Raw genomic sequence first — 23,137 nt, forward strand, 5'->3', positions numbered from 1 at the left:
TAAAATAATCATGGAGGATCGAATTTTTGCGCGAGGAGAGAAAAAGAATAAGAATACACGATCGTACACGCTTACTGGGAAACATGTATATGTATTTCAAGACGTCTTTATGCAAAATTGATGAATGTTTTACGTGTACTAAAATGTTCCCTTTTAATCCTATTAAGACTTACAAAATATAAGTATTATACTTTACTTGTATATATACATATGTGATAAAAAATATATATATATACACCTGGTTTTTCATGTCATATTTATATTGTATCCTTGCTATTTCTTAATGTGAAGGTAGCCGAATCAATGAGTATGTATATTGTTTATTAAAAAAAAGGACACACATCAAACGTATTCCACCTTTATTTCGCTAAATTGTCGATTCGATTATTCGCAAACTCACTCTGAGATTTCCTGATTTATGCCAATAAAAATCCACCGATCTATAGATTTACATATTATATACAATACATTTCCGTGTATGTACTTTGGTATTAACGTGCGTTGCGTTTCAAGTTCACGTTAATGTTAATGTTAATGTTTAACAGGTCCATTCCGTTGTCAACAATTACACACAGCGTACATTTATAAACGATATTTTTTTAAATTATATATCCTTGTGTACAAACTTTACTCACATTTACAAAAAAAAAATCAAACGGCAGATATATTAAATAGGGAAATACATTTTAAGCCAAACAAAAAAAAATTGATACAATTTATACTGTGTACATACAGTGCCTCACGAAAGTGTTCGAAAGCCCTTTAAAACAGTAGAACTTTTTTGAAATCGGTCCAAACAACCTGACTTTTTTTGAGCAATTGGAAAAATTGACTTACCATATGCCGCGCAAAAGTGATTTCGAAAATAGAAAGGACACAGTTTAAAACTTTTTTATTTCTGCCTATAAAGAAAATTTAAAATATGCGTTTTGTTAAAATCTAGACACTTACATTTTCCGATATGTGTCATTTTTTTCTCCATCACCGGTTTGTATTTTCAGGGTATACTAACATAAATCTAAAAATTTTCATTACAGACTCAAATAAAAAACTTTTGGTAAGTGGCTTTTTTATTTTGCCATGTAATGCCTAGCAATTGCAATTTTTTCAAAATCGTTTTTGCACGTGATTTGGTAAACCAATTCTTCTAATTGCTCAAAAAAAAGTCAGGTCGTTTGATCCGATTTAAAAAAAGTTATACTGTCTTAAAGGGCGTTCGAACACTTTCGTGAGCCATTGTATATATATCTTCTGTATATTATTACTTAAAATTATATTGTTAAATCATTGAGATCAGAAAATATAACTCGATTTTTATGTTTCCCGACAAATGCGTTTCTGTGGATAAATAATAATTTAATTAGGACGATTATCACGTCGCAACATTATCCTTCAACGAAAATATTGGAACGCGTGTTTACGTGTCGTTGGACGGTATCACATTCAATCCGGAAGCGGTACTGATACTTGGCAAGGTGCTATCGCTCCAATCAGGATGGGGAAAATTTCTTGGAGGACTTGGAATTTTCACCGGCATCCTACTTTGCATTCTGATGTCATGGAGTATGTTATTAAACACCTCCGACATACTAGAACCTGCCAGATTATTAGCTAAATTACTTTTCAATTGACTCGAAGCGTCGATCAAGCTGGTCTTCTTCCCGAGTGTTTGCTTTCTCTGCAGTTCCAAAGATTTCTGAGCTTTCGGCATATCTTCTGCTCGTGATCTCGTCTCGGAAAGCTTCTCCGGAGGCGAGCTTAAGTTCTTCAAACTGCGCAAGTTCTCGCTCCTTCTGTGAACCAATGTCGAGTCCTCTTTTCCCTTGTTAGCTGAAAAAAAAAGATTTACACTTTGATACCCTATCGGAATCCAGGAGAATACCTTGGGTATTCACTTGAAAAAAACTGAAGGCCACCTTCAGTTTTATCTCTTTTCTGATAGAGTAGCTTCACTGACTATTTTCCGTACATCCAAAATCCTTATAAGAGGGCAACAACGTGAGCGAGGATTCCCCGCAAGGTAAGCTAACGAACTCCAAATTAGCAGAGTCTTTAGCTTGACAGTCCTTGTTGGCCTTCGTCCGCTTCTTTTCCAAATTCCCGATATGACTCTCCGAGGCAGCTGTGACCTTCGCGGATTTTCGCATAAATCTCCGGTGATCCGTATTCTTAGGTGATTCGTGGCCTACGGTGGACAAAGACACGTCGGAAACGTCGTGCCAAGATGTGGGCATGTTTGACTCTCGGGAAGACGTAGAAGTTGGCGAGGAACACGCGTGACCCCCGTGTACCAACGAAATTTGAGAATTGATGCTCTCTTCTTGAACGTATATGTTTAAGCTGCTCAGCTGATCCGTAATTTGACTTTGCAACTCCCTAGAAATGTTTAAAGATTATTTTTCACTTGAAGCTATGCATTGTAGCATGCAGCTGATGGAATTCAACTAACTTAATCGAATTCCTAAGTTCGACCAGCAGTGAATCCTTGTGCGAACACAACACCGACAGCTTATCCTTTTCAAGAGTCAAGTATTGCATCTCCAAGTGCCTTTGCCTGGCGAGCTCCGACTGCTCGGCAAGGCTCGCTCTTAAATCCGTTATAACCTTTTCCGAAAATTCCTGGTTCTTCATCCCCTCCTTTAACTCGGTTATTGTCCTCTCCCTAGACTGCGCTATCTTTATCGCCTCCTCTAGGTCACTTCTCAACGCTTTCACAGTCGTTTCTGCATTTAACTGCATTTCCCGAGCTTCATTTAACAGTGTGATTTGATTCACAACTTGCCTATTTAAAATAAGATATTTCTCAAATTTTACATTCAACGATAAAACGATTCAAGACTCTAGACATTTTTCGAATATACCGTTTTAAAGAGTCTCGCTCTTCTCGCCACGTTTCGCACATGGCATTCATTTCTCTGGTTGTATCTTCCAATTGAAGCGTGGTTGCTTCCAATTTCGAACGAAGCGCTACAACTCCTGTATCCTACAAGTTAATATACGTTTAAATATACAGTAAACAGGTATAATTTTTCATTGATTCTCCATAAACACACCATGGTAAACGACTTCCCGGAAGACTCTGCAGACAGTCTAAGCAACACTTGCTCCATATCAGTTAAAATCTTACTGGCTTTTTCATCTTTTACCAAGTCCTCCAATTCTTTCATTAAGAACCCTAAGGTGCGGACTGGATTGAACGCACCGTATCTGTCGATAGAATCAAATATTCCACTGCATTGTACTCTTCTATCCATGACCAAAACAGATTTGGCGGAGCTTGGTAATGATGTAGTCGACGGATGTGAAGTACGTGGTGTGCCTTTTGTCTGCTCTTCCAGTTTCTTTTGCGAGAGTGTTTGTTTAATAGGGATCTCGTCTAAATGTTTAGGCTACATGAAACAGACAAATTAATCATCCAATGATTTCTTCGGTAATATACATGAAAGAAAGAGTGTGAACACTAACATCGTGCCTTTGATTATTTAAAGATTGCCTCTTGGTGTCTTTAACGTCGGCTCTGTTCTTTGTCGGTCTTGTAGCGGGTGTTCTTACTGCAACATGTTGCAGGGTTTGTTTCATAGTTGCTCGATTCTGCTCCCTTAGAACCCTGCCCCAGCTCGAATGAGAATCACAGCTACTGCCAGGTTTCCGTTTTTCCTCTACACCCTTGTGACTAGTCGGATTGCTGCTGACCATTGTGGATGTACGTTTACGTCCCTTTGTTTTCACAGTGAGTTCAATAAGGGTATCACAATTATCATACAGAACCAGATCTTTCGAAGACGCCTCGGAGGTGGGCTACAAACACGCAAACATACAAAATAATATTAATATTTACAGAACATTCAGTTTTATATACGATCGTAATTCGAAAATATGCGTTACCGAAAGCTGCTTGTTCTCAACGATATTTTTGTCGGACCTAGTGGCGACAGTTTTGCATGGAACGTTTGCCTCACTGCTCATTATGCTGAAACATTAAAGAGAATATTTTTATCTAGCCAAAAACAGTCCAAAAACCGACGAATTTTCGACCGTGACTGTCCATCTAACCTATAGCACTCAGTTCAACTGACGTCCATAATGTACCAGAAAACTCACCGTAATGTGCTATGGTGTTCGCCAGCATATTTACCCTGGCGCTTATAATATATATTCTATCGTACGTGTTAAATAATTTAGCATCATCATTTTGCTTAGGTGTTGCGTGGTAAATTGTTAGTTCGCGAATAGAATAATCCAACACGTACACATACAGTGTGCGCAGTTTAATTTCATAATTGTTTACGGCATTGTGTGTTTCGCAGCTTTTAGTGTAAATTCAATGCTACATAAATTTGGAATTTTTATTTTCAACTTATCAAATTATCACGCGTACAATCAATTGCAATCGTATAAACGCGCGCTTAGGAACTTCCTACTTCCACGTTACGATTCAAACAATCGCACGGCGTCTTTTCAAAAAAATTCTTTGTAAACGCAACACAGAAAAATAATCAATACAAATATTCGGAAATTATAAAAAATTTTATTTAGAAATTATAAAACATTAATTAGACATCAATCTTACGCAAGTATAAAAGTTGAGTACATATATGTACAAAACCTCGAGCTTAATTATTAATTATTATACATTTGTACATAGAATTTTGTTTTTTGTCTATATCATACAGCATGTATTGTTATTATGGTATTTAATCACACTAAACTACTACTTTTTTTGTACTATCTAATTTATCGAGTTTTGCCAGTATATTACAAACTTCGTTCCTGTGATTTCCCAAGATACTGAAAAACTTATCAAAAAATAGTTTCCCGGATTCCTCAATGTGTATCCTCCTTCTGCGTACTGCATCTAATTTGTCCGTCGCGTTCTCCAGTTCCTCCAGAATCTTTTGTCTGTCTGGAATGGAATCTTGTATCTCCTTAATATCATTTTTTAACGCTTTTATTTTTTCCTCTTCGTTTTTGGCGCCTGTTTTCATCTTATTGATGAGGTCCTTCTTCTCCTTGAATGCATTGGCAACATCGCTGCTCTCATCTTTCAAGACCCCCATTCTCTCTTGAAGATCTTTTATCTCGTTGGATTTCAATTCTATGAAACGTTCTTTCTCAACGATCTGTTTCTTTATTGATTCTTTGAAATCGTTCATCAAGCCAGCTTTAGCTTCCAATACATCCATAATCTGAGGATGTGACATACCCGTTTCCGGCATTTTTAATTCCTCCAAGTCGACACCCATATTTTCGTTAAAGTGCATAATGATTTCTTTATTATATGTTAGGACCGCCTTCGTTAAACTGTTATTGATCGACGCTAATGTAATGTCCATTGTAAAGGTTTCTTTCTGTATATCCTGCAAATGCTCATCAAACTGTTGCATGTAATCCTGAATCTCTTTACACTTCACCAGTATATTTTCCTTCTCTGCTTTGGACATTGGCTGCTGCTTAATTTGAGAAAGTAAATTTTCATAGCATTCGGTTTGCAAATGAATGCGATCGTTCAGAATCTTGCAGTCGGCATTTATTTGTTCTGTGTCAGCAAGAATCGTTTCTATGTAATTCTCTTTCGCTATGATATCGCGTTGTTGATTTGCTTCCTCGTTCTGTAAGTCTTTCAGGATCTTCTGTAAACAATTTATATCTTCGTCGATCTTCTGAGCCCTTATTTCTACTGCCTGCAATTTTTCCTCGTTTTCATCTAGCTCGAACTGAACAGTGCTCATGTCTTTGTCAGTGACTCCATGCTGTAGCTTCAATTCTTCTAAGTATTTTGCAACCAATGCCTCTTCCTCGTCGAGTTTTACATCGTTCCAAGCATTGTAGAACTTGATCATAGAGATTAAAGTATTTCTATGCATTTCAGCCTCCCTTTCATCTCCCACAAAAGGCAAATTATCTAAATTATAATTTTCCAAGGCTATTTCCCTAACTTCGCAAATTTCCACCAACCAGCAGAGCCAGCGCAAAACATTTGGCCAGGAGTGCATGGCGTTAGCAGTCTTCAACCAAGATTTAGTGATAACACCGGGATAATGAAGCTTCTTAGCAATTTTTGGCAACTCCTCCACGTAATTGTTAATTGTTAGAACTGATTTAACGTCCAGCAGTTTAACTAGATAAGCAGAAATTTCTATGAACATTTTCAGAGTAATAGGCTTTATACTACCATTGCTATTCAGCATAGAAGTAAGCTGATTCGCATTGAAGTAAGTATCTATTTTGTTGAGCATGTAAGCCTGATAAACTTTGTCTGTTAAAAGTCTCTGGTCTTTCTTGGAACCTTTGGCTCCTAGGCTGCTGATACGATCAGCAGATAAGGATCTGGGTCCAGTCGGAAGAGCGGAGTGAACTTTATTAGAGTGCCCAACCGTAAGGAATGCAGTATGTTTTCCAATGTGCGTGTCCGGTGTCGTTGGAGTTGCCAGTCCATGGCGCGATGGTGTTTTACCTAAGAAAACGATATTATTAGAATTTTGTTGTGCTGTATTCTGATGAAACAGTACTGATGTACACTTTATTTCGCCACCAGGCAATTATTAAGAATGAAGAAGTCCCAATTGTAGCAGGTATGGAGAAAATATTACGGGGTTAAACAAATGTAACGAAAGGAGTAGTAAATATTTACCAGCCGGTTTCGGAATAGATCCTCTGGTGCTCGCTCTGTCGCATGATTTTTGTCGAGCCCTGGGTATAAGAGAATTTTCAGTGGTGCTAATGGAAATTTTCGATTTCAATGCTTGCGTCCTCTTTGTGTCACTCCGTGTCGTACCTTTCTCGTCTCTTTCTAATGTGGATATTCTCACCGGATTCGTAGATGACCTACGACCCACCGAATGGTTTGGCATTTTCGACGAAGTTAGCTCACACGACACACCTTCGCTTGATAAATACACAAATAGTCACTCGGAGAGACATTCTCTCTGTTGCTGTCGAATAATTTGAATGTCGTCGTTGCGGGTTGCGCACAACAGCAGTGCGCATGCGTTACGCATGCGCGGCAATTTTAGCATCAGTAAAGTAAAATTTCGGATAAAATAGGGTATCCTGATCACCTTGCAAAATTTTTAAAAATTATTGTCAATTGGTCATTTAACAATCAGAACGAAAGAGCGAACAGAATATTTCTTTTCTGGTATCATCGCACGTTAATTTTGAAGCTCTGCACATCACAAAGTAATGGCGGGTATTTTAAAACTTGTATTACTGCATCCTTTTTACTTTTTACTAAAAATGGTGTGCGAGAACTCGGAAATGAGAACCTGAATATCCTCTGGGATCCCTATATATTCGGGAATCCTGAAATTTTTAAGAACCCGAATAATATTCTCGACAATCTCAATCCGACATTTTCAGGTCACATCTCTACTAAATAATGTAGGAAAATATTGAAAAATAATGCGCATGTAATAGATTCAAACTTACATTTATGTGATAATGTTCAAAGAAATATAGATCTTACTGATTATTTCCTGAGGAAATCTAATGTTTAAATTACAATGGCTTTTATTTAGGTTCTATTCAAAGTATACGTTGGTTACATAATAATAAAAGCTGTGTAAGCATAAAATAAATCACACATATGAATAAAAATTTAAATATTTGCTTGATCGTATTTTCACAAAATTACCATATATAGGCTGTTGAAAATTATCTGATAATAGTACAATTTATACGACTATAGATGATCACCCTTTCAAGAGATGATTCAAGAATGACTCTACAGGTTAAAGAAATAGGAAAATGTGGGCGGCGTAATGGATCACAAGAAATTAAATAAATTATTTGTTATTCGAAATTGGATTATTACAAAAGATCATGCGCATACTGCAGTGAGGACGCTTTGCAATAACTTTTATCCCTTTAAGAACATGGGGTAGTTAAAGGATCATGCGTGGATGCGGTAATCTTTGAATCTCGATGTACCCTAAGTTGAACACGCAGGACGAGAATCAATAGTGTTGTGCAGAAAGGTATACAATGAAAAATTATAGTCATATATGTGGAAATACGCATAAAAATGGTAGATATTGATTTGTTTTGGTTAAAAATAAATATGCCGTTTGCTTTCGTTGTCTTAACCCGTCGTTGTATTATATACGCGTCCATATGTTTATACGAAAACATACAGTACCTTCAATAGATGCAATTTTTCAAGTATAATATTTGCTTTTCAGTGTGTAGTACATACTATACAATATTTTGTTATGCTGTGTATTTACTTATTGCATAGTTCAGTAAAAGTGTACAAGAGAAATAACATAGAAAAATGGGTAAGTACATATACTGTATACAGATTAAATGAAGTACTAGTATAATTTACTTTGACTGTATGAAAATAAAACTACGCAGGATTGTAAATTTAATATGCTTGGAGCTTAAATTGAAAATGGATGTTCATGGCATTGGCATTGTTGCTGTTTTGGGGACAGTTGGAGCTGCAACAGGAGCTATTTCAGCAGTTCTTGTCTATGCAATGTGCATAAGGCGTAGACGATCCCTTAACTGGTACATATATTTTAAAAATAACTATTTTTTAAAAGTAGAGAATTAATGTAAATAAAATTTGTAGTTATACTTGTATGTATACTTTAGGTTTGAAAAAGATTTATTGAACAGAGCAGAGGAAGCAGCATATTCATCAAAAGATGTATTTGCTGGTTTAGGATCTAATGTTTCTCTGAGTAAAGAGAACAAGATTAATGATAATCACTCTGATGATGAAGAATGGAAGTCTAGTTATGCAGTTGATAATATCACAAGGGATTCACCCAAAAGAGGTAATTAGCAATATGGACAGTATCAATTATATTTTTCAGCTACCTTGTTTTTTTGTTTAATAACTCAATATTTGTGTTTTCAGTCTTACAATATTTATCAGAATCTGAAGATGTTTCATCACCCATTAGCACTTTCGCACCACCTCTACCAGAAGGAGCAGTAGCTGCTTCTGAACAGCGTATGGTTATTCTTAAGCCATCAAGAAGTTTAAATAACTCATGCTCTAGACTCAATAGTAGTGAGACTGAGACACCTTCCCATAAGGTATAAATTAATCACAGTTATATATATCGAAAAACACTTTTATTTAAATGACAATCTTTTATGCAATATAGCTTTCCTCTTCCACGTCGATCTCTTCAACTGATGATGTCAGTGGTGAATTACAAGTGGGTTTAATTTATGACGAAAGTGCTGGTATTCTTACTGTTAGGCTTATAGAGGTAATTTCATACATACAAATCTACATACTATTGGCTATTAATATTCTTTTAATTACTGCTTGATTTAACAAATAAAATGTAAACACCAAAGGCACATGATCTGCACGCACGAGAACTGAGTGGTACTGCAAATCCATATGCTAAAATTCGTCTACTACCTGATGGAAGTAATGTATGGCAAACTAGAATACATAGACGAACTCTGAATCCTGGTAATATAATACTTAAATTAAGTTAAATTATACATAATAATTAATATCAAATATTATGTACAAAGTGTAAAGAATACAGTTTAACACGATCTATAATTTTTAGTGTTTGAAGAGTTTTTCGTTTTCGAAATTATGCCAGACTCGAGCTTAGCTGGAAGAACATTGGATATTTTACTTTACGACTTCGATGCCTACTCCAGGCATCAATGTTTGGGTTATGTGCAAATCCCTTTATCTTCAGTAATGGATTTCTTAGACAAAACTCTTACTCTCGTCACAAAACCAATTCTTCGATATGGTAGTGATAATAGAATGAAAATACCATCTTTAGGAGAATTAATGGTATCTCTATCATATCAACCAGCTGCAGAAAAATTAACGGTTATTATTGTCAGAGCAAAGAATTTGCCTAGTGTCAATGACTCAACAAATGCAAACCTTTATGTAAAAGTAAGTATATGAATTGTGTATAATTTTTATCATGTAAACATTACATTTTTCCTTATGAAATCGTAATGAAATTTTAATTTTTTAAGGTGAAGATAATCCAGGATGGTAAAAGTATTAAAAAGAAGAAGTCTAATATACAACGTGAAACAATTAGTCCTGTATGGAATGATACTTTAAGCTTTGATATTAACAGCGATGTATTGTCCAAATGTGTAATCGAATTCATTATTTTACGCGCAAACGGCGAGATGCTAGCTAGATGCGAAGTGTCCAACAAGTATCAAAAAGATCTATTTTACCGTGTATTATCAGGGAAAGGTGCTTCCGCACAATGGTTGCCACTCATTGAACCAGAAATTTATTATAGTGAATTTACTGAACAGAAAAATTAAGAATTTCATAACAAACCGTCCCTCTTAAATACATATAAGTTAAATCATATACCTCAATCACTTTACTAATACATACGTCTACCTATGGTGCAATCTTGCGTTATAAAGTTTTTGTCTAGTCATGAAACGTGAACGCTATTAACTACATACACATTGCAGTGTAAGATTTATGTAACCGGATAAAAGTTAAATAATCACACTGTCGGTATCAACGATTTTTTCCTACTACATTTAAAAAGAACATATGCAGGTATATGACAAACCTATAAAAATACATTATTTACAATTGTGTAATTGGGGAACATTCGATTTTCAAACTCAAAAAAAAATGAAAAATGTAATTGCTTAAATTCAAACGCACAACTTTTATCTTTGAAAGTAGTATGCTATTTTATGTTAAAGATTTTGTACAAATAATATACACAGAATCTAATATATTTTTTACTTCGATTCATCAATAAATATTGGTTGATGATCACTTTACAGCTGAATTTCTGTTGTAAAAATATGTAATAAATGTTTTAACTGTTAATGATAACTTTTAATAAAATTAATATTTGTTTACATATTTCAACATATAGATGACAAAAATGTATAACGATTTTATAAAAATTGTGATTTTTCTTATTTTTTTTACACGATTTGCATCTCATTATATGTGTAGAAACGCTGACATTAAAGAATTATATTTATATTTTACAATTTACATAATGTAAGATGTACTATATCGGCATAATTTGTAGAGAATTCTTTCAATTTAAAAATCTCATAATGTATAACCATTAATTTTGGTCTGTAATTAATGGGGCACAAATTAACATTGTAACACTACTTTGAATAATGTGATTACAGAAATTGCAGTATCAAGAAATTACACTTTCTACTAAAAGTTATTGAAACATTAAAGACCTGCTATCAATTCTTAAACAAGAATTCTGTTTCTACTAAAAGTAGATGCAGGCAACTTTTATGTTTTTTGAAATGACAAAAAAAAATCTGTATAGCTTATTTAAATAAATTATTTGAAAATTGATGTTACTTCGAATTGGTGTTAGTTACATTGTTACGCAAAACATCTTTAAGAAGCTAAATTGTACACTGCATTGAAGTGTAATAACCAGAAACATTAGAAGAAGCTGCATAACATTTTAGTAATAGAAACTGTAGACCAGTGGTATAGTTTAATAATAATGGTAAAAATATGTATAGTCAAATAGTTCAATTTAAAAATATTTTATTCATTGTACAATACAACTGTACAAAATATGTATGGACCAACAAATTGCGATCCTTGGGTTTAGTCAAACAGACCTGTAAAAGAAAATGTATAAGAATTAGAATACATACTTGTGTTTAGCATGAAAATTACATGTCTTTGTAATAACAGTCTCATTCTTGAATGTCATCACAAATTATTGCAGTAGCTAATACATTATATAATAATCATTGAGTGTAAACGAATTTATTTTTACTTTTTTTATCATATCTGATACTATATCAATTAAATTATGAATGTAATGCTTACCAAAGCCCATGTCATCGTCTGATTCTTCTTCGGGTTCCTCTTTCTTCTTATCTTCCTTAGCTGGTGCAGCTTCAGCAGCAGCAGGTGCAGCAGCACCAACTGGAGCTTTAAAGTACAAAATGACATTCAATGAAACATTCTTCCATGTATATATTTAATACTTTCCTGGCAATTGTCCCAATATATGATATAACTCTCAAAATAGACTTAACAGACAATTGCAAATTATATAATAGTTGAATTAATCATTACAAAAATATAGGTATATGGGTATAAATATTGTTGCTTAAAAAAATTTAGATCACATCCATAAACATGATCGATAAAATTCTTTTAAACTCTTTTCTTTCTCCTCTATTACTGACCGTTCTAAAAAGTATCTTTTAGATCAGTGGATGAAGAGGAATATTGATGAAAAATTATACTTCAGAATATACAGTTTTCTTTCAAAATAAGTCGAGGATGTGTTTTTTGCAACAACAAAATCTCTATCCCCTCTTTTTCTATTTAAGTTGTCCGCTCAAGACCGCTTAGTGCCAGAATCATATTCTATCCTTTTCCAACAAAAGATATCGCTGTTCGACCAACCACATTATGGTTTGCTGTTAACTTTATGGGACCCATAAACTCTCAGCCCACTCGAGAACAATGTCAAGTCAAATAAGTACCCCCATCCGTAATATGTCCCGAATCATCGCTTTACATTGGAAGAAAATTGTATTTCGAAATTACAGATACTAGACTCTTTTTCTGAACACATTCAATGCAATTGTTATCGAAACAGAAAAAAGAAAATAGTAAAATAATAACTATCAATAAACGATTATTTATCGAAATTAGTATTATAGTATATTTGAACATGTAATAAAACGGTAGATTGTGTTTCAGGAGGTAATCCAATAACCTCAAGTAGTATATGTAATAACAACATTAGCGACAACATTTCCAACAATAAATATCAAAGTAATACCTGCTGCCGGTGCTGCTCCAACACCCGATCCAATTCTTGTGATCAATTCTTTGACATTGACGCCTTCCAGTGCTTTAGCAAAAAGACCGGGCCAGAACGATTCCACATCAACGTTGGCGGCTTTCAGAACTGTTTGGATTTTTTCGCCCTAGAAAAAGAAGTGAACGAGTGGTAAAACATTTATCGTTAAAACAAATATTAACATAGACTTGCTTATCTGTTACGTATTTCACATTACAAACGATTAACAATTAAAAAATAGCATTCCAATGTGACACGTTGCCGCGTAAAACAATACATGTGAGATACTTACTGTTACGGCGACGTCGTCGTCGACCAGAATTAGTGCGGAATAAATGCAAGCGAGTTCGGCCTTGGTAGTCATTTTTACTGTTTATATGTGTTTTACTGGAACTGGATGAGTGTTAATTATGGTGCAAGTCGCAGATACCGCCTTAGCTCCGCAAGAGAGAACAAGCACCCAACTTTACTTGATCCAGCGAAAAGGAAAAGGGATCGAACCAAACGGAAATCACGTGATATGTATAGCAACAAGGGACGTTTACACTGAGCCGAAAAAGCATGCGCAATGATACACAACGCGTCCTATTGGACAGCTCGGCCAACGCCAACGCCACGCTCAACTATAGCCGCGGCCTGATTGGTCCGTGTTTATCGTTCAGAATTCCTTAATAAAAGACTGAGAACATTTTTCCAAGGAAAAAAGTTACTTCGAATGACCTCAGGAATCTCCTCTTTGACGGAAGTACAACATTTTTAGACACCTTGTATAAAAATATTTTACATCATAAGTTTATATCATATTTATACCAGTGACCTATATCATAAGTATGTATCTCAATGTATTTACTTTATTATTGTTATTGTTTTGGAATACTATGTAAGTGTGGCATGATGATAAATGGTACTGATGGGTATGAAATTTAAAATGAAACTTGAATTAGTGGTAAAAATTTATTTTGTATTGAATTTGTAATAAAAATTTATTTGAAAGAAAATTTTGAGATCGCTCATATGTGTGACTGCAAAGGCATAGTTCACGAATCTGTTTTATATACATACATATTCTATGCCCTACCCTTTGTTATTAATAATAGACACGTATTTAACTATACAAAGTATCTGAATAGCGTTTCAGTATTATAGTATTCCTTTTGCAGTTTTATGCAACTGGGATGACATAATGCGACGCTAGGGAGGGCGGGAAAAAGTTATTCTTTGCATCAATTGGTTGACAACTTGCCGGTGCGACAGTGCTGCCTTTGTAATCAAAGGCGAAAATAGCGCTGAGCAAGTGTGGAAATATACATGTATACGTGTCGCACGAGGGTTTACTTACATTTTCTCGAAATTCTGCGCATTGCCGGGCGCGGTGGTGTGATAGCGAAGGGGCAGAAAACGTGATTTTTGAACGCGACGATACGGAGGGAATGGTGTACAGCAGCAGTATGGGTCTGTTTTTATGAAGAAGGGGGCGCCACGATCCGAGAAGTTACATGTAACGAGCAACTTATACGCGTACATACTCGATTTCTCGCAGTGACATCGAACGTACATGCGAGTCGACGTTACTTGAAATTTGTGAATCGATCAGTGCGGTGTACGCAGTTGTGCTAGTGATTCCAGTGGTCTCGAGAACGTTACGGGTTGACCAAGTTATTCGAGTTTCTTGGAAGCGAGAAAAGTGCGTGTCAAGGCAACCGAGCGTATAATTGCTCGTCCTGTGGGCAGAAATTATTCTTAGGACGACCAGCTCGGCAAATGTTTCCTTGCGATACGTTGCTATGTAGTACCGGTGTAAATGAAGCGGCGGCGTATAACGCGGTCGCGTGGTAAAGGAATACCGCCTGTGGGGGCGATGAGAATGGCGCGCAAATGTTGCGTGCGTAGCTGTGAAGCTGATGTGCGGGAAGCGCGTGCTAAAGGGTTTCCACTTCATAAATTCCCGAAGGAAATTGGCTTGAGAAGCAGGTGGTTGGCCAGCGGTGGTTTCGAGGCGAGTTTTAAACCTTCGCCGGGTCAAATTGTCTGCCACAGACATTTTAAACGAGCCGATTACGAAGCCGCCAGGGGACAGAAATTACTTCTACGAAAAGGCAGTGTTCCGTCGGTTTTTGCGGATTATGATAATCATCCAGGTACGCACAGTGCAACAGAGATTCGTCGTTTTTTGTTTTTCGAGAGAGGAAGCTGCGTGTCAGGCGTGAAAATTATACTCGACCACCGTGTATACGTATATCCTCCGCAGAGTAGTTTTTGCTTTCTTTGTATCTATTCTTCCTTTCCTATTCGGTTTTTCGATTTGGTTTTGCACGCCGAGTTCCATTTATACGCGGTATTTTTAAACTTGGAGTCCTGATAAATTTGCGTACATGTTTAAAGGTATTTGTAAATAGGTGTTTACTCCAACATTACTGTGTTTGAAAATCTTATTGTTACAAGCTATTCCATTGATTAAACTGTTTTGATATTTATAATGTACGTCGGTGACTGTCCTCCAAAGTCATCTACAAATTTTTAGAGTTCGTTACAAGTGATTTCGAGCGTGTACATACTTTCTGCAATCGAGTGAAACTAGTGGTTTACTTTATTTGTATGCCTGTTTCCATAATTATGTAAATTTCTCTATTATTAATTGTTGAAATTTTTTCTACAGATCCTGTAATCATGTCTGTAAAGTCATCAACTTCTTACGCACAAGAGGATTTGGATCTCATTAATTCTGAAATTTTAAATTTAGAACAATCTATATCTCCATTATTATCTGAAGCAAGAACTCCTAAATCCGACAGCTGCGGAGAAACATGTTCGTCTAGACCTGCATCATCAGCCGATTCTCTTAATATGACAGATTCGACGGAAGTAGTTGATAATGGATTTAAAACATTACCTGTAAAAAGCGAAACTATGCCTCCTACAAAACAAGAGATCACTGAGAATTTAGAATTAGAAGTAAATACTATGGCTGCGCAATTAGGAATTGTAGAATCGGATGTGACAATAAAGAATATCCAGAAAGACTTAATTATTAAGGAGGAACTAAAGAATATTAAAATAGATGATGATAAAACATTTGACAAACCGGAAGAGTTAAAAGCAAAAGTGTTAAATCGAGATGGATTGAAATTTTTTCCTGGAGCCAAATTAGAAGCAAAAGATTTCAATGACAAGTGGTAAGTGTTGTTAATCCCTTTGTTACTAGCGGTGACTATAGTCATCAGACAGTCACTGTGTACTAGCAGTAACTATAGTCACCTGACAGCTGACGCTTGCTGTGTACTAGTGGTGACTATAGTTGCCAGTCAAAATTTCGCATTGATTCTTAACTGTGGTAGAGCAGAGTATATCTGTTTCATCATGGTAATCGATTGTCTTGTTTTTTGTATCTCTTTCACAACCAGAATAAGGAATTAATAAATTATATTACGCTAAGCTATTAAAAGTTACGTTCATAAATTTCGTGTTAGTGCCTCCGCGTTAGTTAAGATTGTTTTGTTATGTATTATTCGTTTAGTTTGTTTCGTTTTATATTGAAAACCATTGCTACACACGGTTATTAATTATTGTTACATTATAGGTATTCTGCTAAAGTTGTTGAAACTGATTGGGACGAAAGGGAAGTTTTAATACATTTTGATAAATGGAGTTCAAGATTTGACGAATGGATACCTATGGATAGCTCTAGATTACGTGTGTTACAAACACAGTCAAAGTGAGTAGATAGTTTAGGATTCACTAAGCCCCTAAATATCTGCATAAAATTATCTAATATACTGAAGAGAAAAGAAGTAATAAAAGCATTCCAATATCAATGTTTTGTAGCCTGATTTATTGACTAAGTTAAGGTACAGTTTGTATAACTAAACTGTTTTTTTTTTTAAGCGAACAAACTTGGGACCTGCCATCTCTGTAAGTGGATATTGCATAATTATCAAATAGGTGAAAAATTTGTAGTATCTGTAATATTTTTTTATTCGTCAGAAGTTATTGATTTCTTAAATTGCGTTTTTATTCTTTCTCCGTTTTTGTATCAATTTGAGAAATTTTGAACCACGTATATATAGTTTTCCTACGTAATTGCCCAGAATGAAACTATTACATGAAATAATCTTTTTCTTAAATATTCGTACATGCTTATATTGCACAGATTATATTTTTAAATTATTTATTTCGGTATATCTATGTTAAAGATCTGTTTACAATATTGTTTTGTATGCAGTATACATACATTCAAAAATGTAAAACTCTTTAAATTAGATTTCTCGTGACATATATATCTGTTTACTATATATTTAGAAATATAAAAAGACAACATTCTTTTAAATTTCAAAAAAGTATAATATATCATTATCATGACGGTTATAAATTTTACGAATTAAATGTGAAATAATCTATATATACATGTGCTATTCAAACAAAAAATACATTACCAAGTAATCTGTCATTTGAAAACAAAATTATAGCATACTAGGATTGTTTCTTTAATGTTTTCATATAACATTTATTTAATGACGGATAATAACTGTCCGCGCATGGTAATGAAACGATTTAATACCTTTAGGGAAACGAAAATGAAAGACTTTTCAGTTGGTGAAAGGATACTTGCTACGTGGGCTGACGGGAGAAAATATCCAGCGAAAGTAAATGCAGTGTTAGGAAATGGTAAGCAACCTAACCTTAACTATGTATGTGTGAAAGAAACGGACTGTTCCCTATTACTCGTTTGACGTTTCTTGTTTCTGGCAGGATAAGTTTTAGACAAACAGTGCTGCTTTTTTAAATTTAAAATCAATTATTTTCGCAGATAGATACGATGTTCTCTTTGACGATGGATACGCAAAAACCGTTAAATCATCGAAAATGACAAAAATCGCTACAACATCCACAAAGGTATAAATTTAATTTGTGAGGTTATGTTTTACTATCATTAATATGAGCTTTAATAAACTATATTTGGTCGTTTTCTTTTAATTATTACACGCACAGCGTTTACAAATAAAGAAAAATATTATTAGCCTAATTAATCCAAATACCAAATAAAATATTGTTGACAAATATTTTTTTACGTTATTACAGTTGTTTCAAGTGCAATTATAAAAATGTATGTTAAATGAATGTTAATATTCACGTTTTTAATGTGAAACGATATATCGTTGTGTTTTACAAAGCATATTTGTTACTTAGCATTTTTAACTCTTCGTTTTTGTTATGTAAATATTGTGATACGACAATAATAAATAAAGTAAAAAAATTTGGATATTACAAGATTTATTAGTGGAAGTATGAGATTAAGAAATGAAATTGTGACACACCAGTGAACAAACAATAAGTGCAAAATAATTTTTGACAGCAAACTGTTCAAAGCGAAGGCTATATAGGAAGTAAACAAGAAAGAAGGGATAAGAAGCGAAAGCATATAGTGATGGAGCTGTTCCATACGCATTCTAGAAAGCGATCCAAAAATGAAACAGATAAATTGGTGAAAAAGGAAAGTCCGGCAATGAATGGAAGTGGAGGAGATTGTGTACCGGATAGTAAAATTGATTTAGATGGTACTTTGTTTGGACCTTGTTATGATCCTGGGACAGACTTATTACGAGGATTTGATACTAACATATCAAAAACGAGACCGTACGCAAAGAAAAGTAAGAAAGAAATGTTTAAGAATGATGTGGACCAAGAAGAAGATGTAGGGCCTGAATGGATAGATGGCGAACCACAAGGAACTGAATCATACATTGTAGATGGAAATGATGGTATGTCAAAAGAATAAAGGTTTTCTTTCTGTTCGCACTGTACTTCTTCGTGGATATATAAACATTTATCGTTACAGGACCACGACGTTCAATAATAGTGGCAGATAAAAGACTACCACCTGGTTGGCAGAAACATTTCACTCAAAGAAAAGCAGGTACATCTGCTGGAAAATGGGATGTCTTGTTTCTTCATAAATCAAGTGGAAAGAAATTTAGATCAAGAAATGATATTAGAGCATTCATGGAAAATCAGGGGCAATCTGATTTCGATCCAGAAAAATTCGACTTTTGTATTCATCGAAAAAAGAGAAGCCATGGACCGAAAATAAAGCAAGAGATTGTTACAGACGCGCCAAAGAAAATTAAGACTTTATTGCCTAAAACGAAAGCAATACCATTAACCGATACATTACTTATACCTGCAACTACACCAGTTACAACGATAGTGCCTACGCCAGCAACATCTATTGCCGATGGTGGTGAGATAATCTTTCCTTTAATCAAATATTTTTAATGTTCGTTACTTTATTATACGTATTACTTTTTTATGCATATCAGGAACAATTTACTGTAAGTGTTTTTGAAAAGTTTTACAAACATTCAAATTAAAAGTATCTTCGACGGCTGCATGTATAAAAAAGAACATACTTTCAGAATTTCTCGTTCAAGAATATTAATTCAGAATTGATTAATTTCTCTTTATTAATAAGCATCTTTCATTATTTCCAAATAGCTGTTTTTATTGGAGGACTTCGCGTAGAAATGGAGGACAGCGCTTACAAATGTCCGAAACAAGGGTGCAATAAAACTTTTAGAAAGGAAAATCTTTTGCAAATGCACATAAAACATTATCACCCAGAATATTCAAAATTTTTGGGATCAACTCCAAACGTTGCAGACTTAGCTTATGCAAGAACAATTGGAGAATCGATTGAAGATATTATTCCTAGAAAATCAAATAATGTGTTAGAAAAATATAATAAATTAGGGAAGAAGAAAACTGTTCAAGATAAACCTTTGTATGCGATGTCACCGACAGCATCAAATTCTGCTCAACCCACGTCGCCATCGATAGCGATGCCAACAGTCTCCGAAGTCGAGGACGAAATCGACCAAATGGAACAGTCTAATGAAACGCAAGCTGAAGATGTTAAAGTAGAAAGAATGTCTCCAATTTCCAGTCGCAGTGTAGATATGGACGATGAAACTGAGAAGAAACGAGAGGAGACATGTGCAATGTCACCGGGAACACTGTTCGATCTAAAGGTCAGGGAGGAGAAAACACCAAGTGGTATTAAAACTCTTCTTCCAGTGAGGCCAACTACGTCATCAGAAGTACAGAGAATTGATAGATCGAAGTCTTTAGACGAAGGCATCCATATTGACAAAATGAAGGGTCAAAGGAAACGGCAATTATCGGAGTATAGCTCTGACATTCCGAGCAGGGGTAAAAGACGTCACGGTAATAATATATAACAGATTTTCCAATAATTGTTGTGCATTGGCAATATCTAAAATAATTGTTTGTTTGTCATAGGTATTCAAGAAATTACGGACGAATACGGTGATTTGGATGAAAGTGCAGTGGACGCTGAAGGTCCGACTACACTTATGTATAGATATAGCCGTCGAAAATCAGATTCAAGAAGTGATGAAAATAGTCAAAGCAGTAAGTTTCTTTTTATGTTTAGTTTATAATACTTTTTACGTCGCATATAATTTTGTCTTATATCAGTTACTGTTTAATTTTTTATTGTCGTAAAACATTCATTTCTCTTCAATGGAAAAAAAAGTAATAATAGTCTACTGTTTTATTGCTTCATTATTCTATAGGTCAACTAAACGATTCTCATCTCGAAAAAGCTGATCCCCTGAAAGGGGATATTACTAAAAGAGATACAAATAATGATGGTGAAGGTATATTCTTTATTTTTTTTATCTGTTTCTTCGTTTATTTTCATTTAGTGTTAATTTCCATTTACAATATTTCAGTATTTTAAAACTTTGATTTTGTCATATTTACCGCTTAAGAGTGTGTTTCGTAATGTTTTAATTTAAAATGAAATCTCCGATTAACATTGCGTTGTTATTGTTGAAAGGTAATTTCGTTTAAAATGTTTTCTAAATGTTATTTCTAGAAAACGAAGGAGTTATGATGATGATTAATGGTGAAATGATAAAAGTGGAACAACTTCGCAGAGAAGAAATAATAAATTGTACATGTGGATACATGGAAGAAGATGGTTTAATGATACAATGCGACCTTTGTTTATGTTGGCAACATGGTCATTGCAACGCGATCGAAAAGGAAAAGGACGTGCCTGAAAAATATATTTGTTATATTTGTCAGAATCCATACCGACAACGACCGTCGAAGAAGTATATCCACGATCAAGATTGGATAAAGGAGGGCAAATTGCCAGCATTATCTAATGGAACAAGGAATCAATATGCGGTTAATCAGCGAACAGCTATGTTGAAACGTTCTTACGATTTAGTCGCCGCACTTTTGCAGATACAGCAAGTGCTGCATAGTTTAAGAATAAAGATCAATGTAGCTCAGTAAGTATTAGAGAACCTGCAGTTCATGAAAACATTGCAAAAGCTACAACAAATGATTAATACAAAAAATTACATTGTAGAAAGAAAGATCATCCAAAATTGTATCTATGGGCGAAGAATTGGGAAAAGATTGAAATACAAAAGCCAGATATGACACCTGTACCAGTAATAGAAATTACAAAAGCAACAAACGATACTGTAGACATTGTAGACGATGTTTCACGTCGAATTGAAATCAAGATGGAAACGAAATTTACTTTGAAGGAGGATCCTGATGAAAAATCGATAGCCTCGGATTCGGAGTTGATGAAAATTTTGGAAGAAGATAATACGATTGCAGAAGAAGCTAAACTTGCTTGCAAAAAAGAAGATTCGGCGAATCAAAATAAAAGTCACATCCTTCTTGATGCGCTCACGAAAAACCCTAGCCCTGAAGGAAAATTCAAGACTTCAACAACTTCGGATACGAAAACAGTTACAGGTGATAAGGATTGCTACTTGGTAATTTATTGTTATCACTAGACTGCGGATCTTTATGCAAAATAAAAATTTTATAGGTCAATTGAAAGATACAGGAGCTGAATGAAGATTTTTTCTTCCATTAGTAATGTTACTATTTTGAAAATGATATATTGGTGTTCTTAAATTCTTTTAATCTATCTACTGTTTTAAGTTTTACCTCTTCTTTTTTCATACATGCATAAAATCCGCAGTCTAGTTTTCATCAAAAATATGATTTAAATTTTTCTATACGTATATAGATCTACTATCGAATCAAACAGCTGAAGATGATATATCTACGTCAACAATGCCAACACACGAGATGCAGGATGAAAATGGACACGATTTATCAACACCATTACAACCTTTTATACCACAACCAGAAGCACCTATAGATCCAGGAGAATGTCGAATGCGGTTATTGGAACATATTGAACATTTTGAAAATCACATAGATGCTAGATTAACATCTATTGAGGCTCAAGTTTGCGGTATGTAATAATGTAGTATACACTACTTATGGTACACGAACAATTTTATTATGTAACACTTAATTTACGTTTACAGCTTTGGAAGCTATGGATCCGGAAGATATGATACCTAGTCAAGACGTCCAGCCTCGAACTAAACAAACAATTCAAATGCTTCTCCGAGATTTAAACACAGTGCGAAAATTAGCAGCTTTATGTTAGATAATTATTTTTTGAAGAATTACTTCATACATTATCTAACGCGAACGCTACATGTTTGTAGCGTTGATTTCTAACACCACGTTAAAAAGCAATTATCTCGATTTGTAATTAAAATACGCAAATATTGATATGGTGATATTTTATAGTGTATATACAGTAAATGCATATAACTCGTAGCTAAGGTTGTATTAAATCCAAATAACACGTTGTTATTGTGTATAAAAAACTACTTAGTTTCGTTTAGCGCTATTACGACTAAATTCGTTATAATATTATTTGAGTCGTTCAATGCAAAAATGGTGCAAGTCAAAACACGCAATCACTGAACAATGGACACAATAAACACTAATATCATAGGATGTGCGATTCACGCGAAAAATTATATTACAATTATTTTATTTAATGACGATTAAACTCTTGAGAAATGGCGTTAAACCAAACAGAGAAACCATTGACTTACACCAATATTGCATAAAACGGCTCGTTTGTAGTTATGTTACTATTAATATCTGTTCAAAATAAATGTACACCTTTCATGTAAATACCGAAGAAGAGTTGGCGATGCGACACAATAGAAATTAACAAATGATAGTATTGTTTTTATAAAATATATTTATTTATGAGAATATACGTTGTTGTCTTTATTGGTACGCGACTTTGTACTTCATTTATACTACAAGTCATTCATGCGTGTTTAAATGGAAATTGTGAGACACAATTAAATAGCCCTCGACTATAAAATCGAGACACGAGATGACGTGTATTCGGTGATACACAGGAGTAACGATCAGACGATTGTGCGGTTTACTGAGAACGATGATTTCTGGTT

At 34.6% G+C, this 23,137-nt stretch overlaps 5 protein-coding genes across 11 annotated transcripts; 2 read left to right on the forward strand and 3 right to left on the reverse strand.

The window, feature by feature from the left end:
* Positions 1-71: 71 nt before the first annotated feature.
* Positions 72-10,324, reverse strand: LOC143365802 (uncharacterized). Of its 2 annotated transcripts, none has more exons than XM_076806347.1 (8): positions 10,189-10,324; positions 3,886-3,970; positions 3,466-3,798; positions 3,054-3,389; positions 2,862-2,983; positions 2,450-2,782; positions 1,954-2,376; positions 72-1,772 (listed from the first exon to the last, which is right to left on the reverse strand). In XM_076806347.1, exons 1-8 carry the CDS (start codon positions 10,233-10,235, stop codon positions 1,418-1,420), a joined length of 2,034 nt encoding a protein of 677 aa, XP_076662462.1. In that variant the 5' UTR covers positions 10,236-10,324; the 3' UTR covers positions 72-1,417. The 2 variants fall into 2 exon arrangements, with proteins under 2 accessions (XP_076662462.1, XP_076662463.1); XM_076806348.1 differs by lacking the exon at positions 10,189-10,324 and adding an exon at positions 4,102-4,309.
* Positions 4,531-7,172, reverse strand: Ndc80 (kinetochore protein Ndc80). Its single transcript, XM_076806351.1, has 2 exons — positions 6,632-7,172; positions 4,531-6,454 (listed from the first exon to the last, which is right to left on the reverse strand). The coding sequence occupies exons 1-2, from the start codon at positions 6,849-6,851 to the stop codon at positions 4,704-4,706; spliced, it is 1,971 nt and encodes a 656-aa protein (XP_076662466.1). The 5' UTR covers positions 6,852-7,172; the 3' UTR covers positions 4,531-4,703.
* On the forward strand, positions 6,388-10,281 carry LOC143365824 (synaptotagmin-1-like). Of its 3 annotated transcripts, none has more exons than XM_076806384.1 (9): positions 6,388-6,572; positions 8,181-8,276; positions 8,356-8,511; positions 8,599-8,783; positions 8,867-9,048; positions 9,120-9,227; positions 9,319-9,439; positions 9,543-9,889; positions 9,976-10,281. In XM_076806384.1, the coding sequence occupies exons 3-9, from the start codon at positions 8,393-8,395 to the stop codon at positions 10,279-10,281; spliced, it is 1,368 nt and encodes a 455-aa protein (XP_076662499.1). In that variant the 5' UTR covers positions 6,388-6,572; positions 8,181-8,276; positions 8,356-8,392. The 3 variants fall into 3 exon arrangements, with proteins under 3 accessions (XP_076662499.1, XP_076662497.1, XP_076662496.1); XM_076806382.1 differs by lacking the exon at positions 6,388-6,572 and adding an exon at positions 7,551-8,026; XM_076806381.1 differs by lacking the exon at positions 6,388-6,572 and adding an exon at positions 7,551-7,976.
* A 1,174-nt stretch (positions 10,325-11,498) lies between the features above and the next one.
* Positions 11,499-13,304, reverse strand: Rplp1 (ribosomal protein LP1). The gene is made up of 4 exons (XM_076806440.1): positions 13,090-13,304; positions 12,777-12,924; positions 11,807-11,911; positions 11,499-11,592 (listed from the first exon to the last, which is right to left on the reverse strand). The coding sequence occupies exons 1-4, from the start codon at positions 13,159-13,161 to the stop codon at positions 11,579-11,581; spliced, it is 339 nt and encodes a 112-aa protein (XP_076662555.1). The 5' UTR covers positions 13,162-13,304; the 3' UTR covers positions 11,499-11,578.
* Positions 13,305-14,309: 1,005 nt separating this feature from the next.
* On the forward strand, positions 14,310-22,934 carry Mbd-r2 (PHD finger protein MBD-R2). 4 transcript variants are annotated; one of them, XM_076806211.1, is made up of 16 exons: positions 14,310-14,935; positions 15,454-15,970; positions 16,375-16,509; positions 16,680-16,706; positions 17,359-17,459; positions 17,602-17,687; positions 18,148-18,553; positions 18,631-19,032; positions 19,112-19,123; positions 19,287-20,015; positions 20,091-20,222; positions 20,387-20,470; positions 20,692-21,115; positions 21,196-21,596; positions 21,898-22,107; positions 22,184-22,934. In XM_076806211.1, exons 1-16 carry the CDS (start codon positions 14,599-14,601, stop codon positions 22,306-22,308), a joined length of 4,128 nt encoding a protein of 1,375 aa, XP_076662326.1. In that variant the 5' UTR covers positions 14,310-14,598; the 3' UTR covers positions 22,309-22,934. The 4 variants fall into 4 exon arrangements, with proteins under 4 accessions (XP_076662326.1, XP_076662324.1, XP_076662327.1 ...); XM_076806209.1 differs by having other exon boundaries at positions 14,311-14,935; positions 21,877-22,107; XM_076806212.1 differs by lacking the exon at positions 20,387-20,470 and having other exon boundaries at positions 14,311-14,935; positions 21,877-22,107.
* Positions 22,935-23,137: the final 203 nt, after the last annotated feature.

Source organism: Halictus rubicundus, chromosome 2 (genome assembly GCF_050948215.1).
Source record: "Halictus rubicundus isolate RS-2024b chromosome 2, iyHalRubi1_principal, whole genome shotgun sequence".
NCBI classification, from domain to species: Eukaryota; Metazoa; Arthropoda; class Insecta; order Hymenoptera; family Halictidae; genus Halictus; species Halictus rubicundus.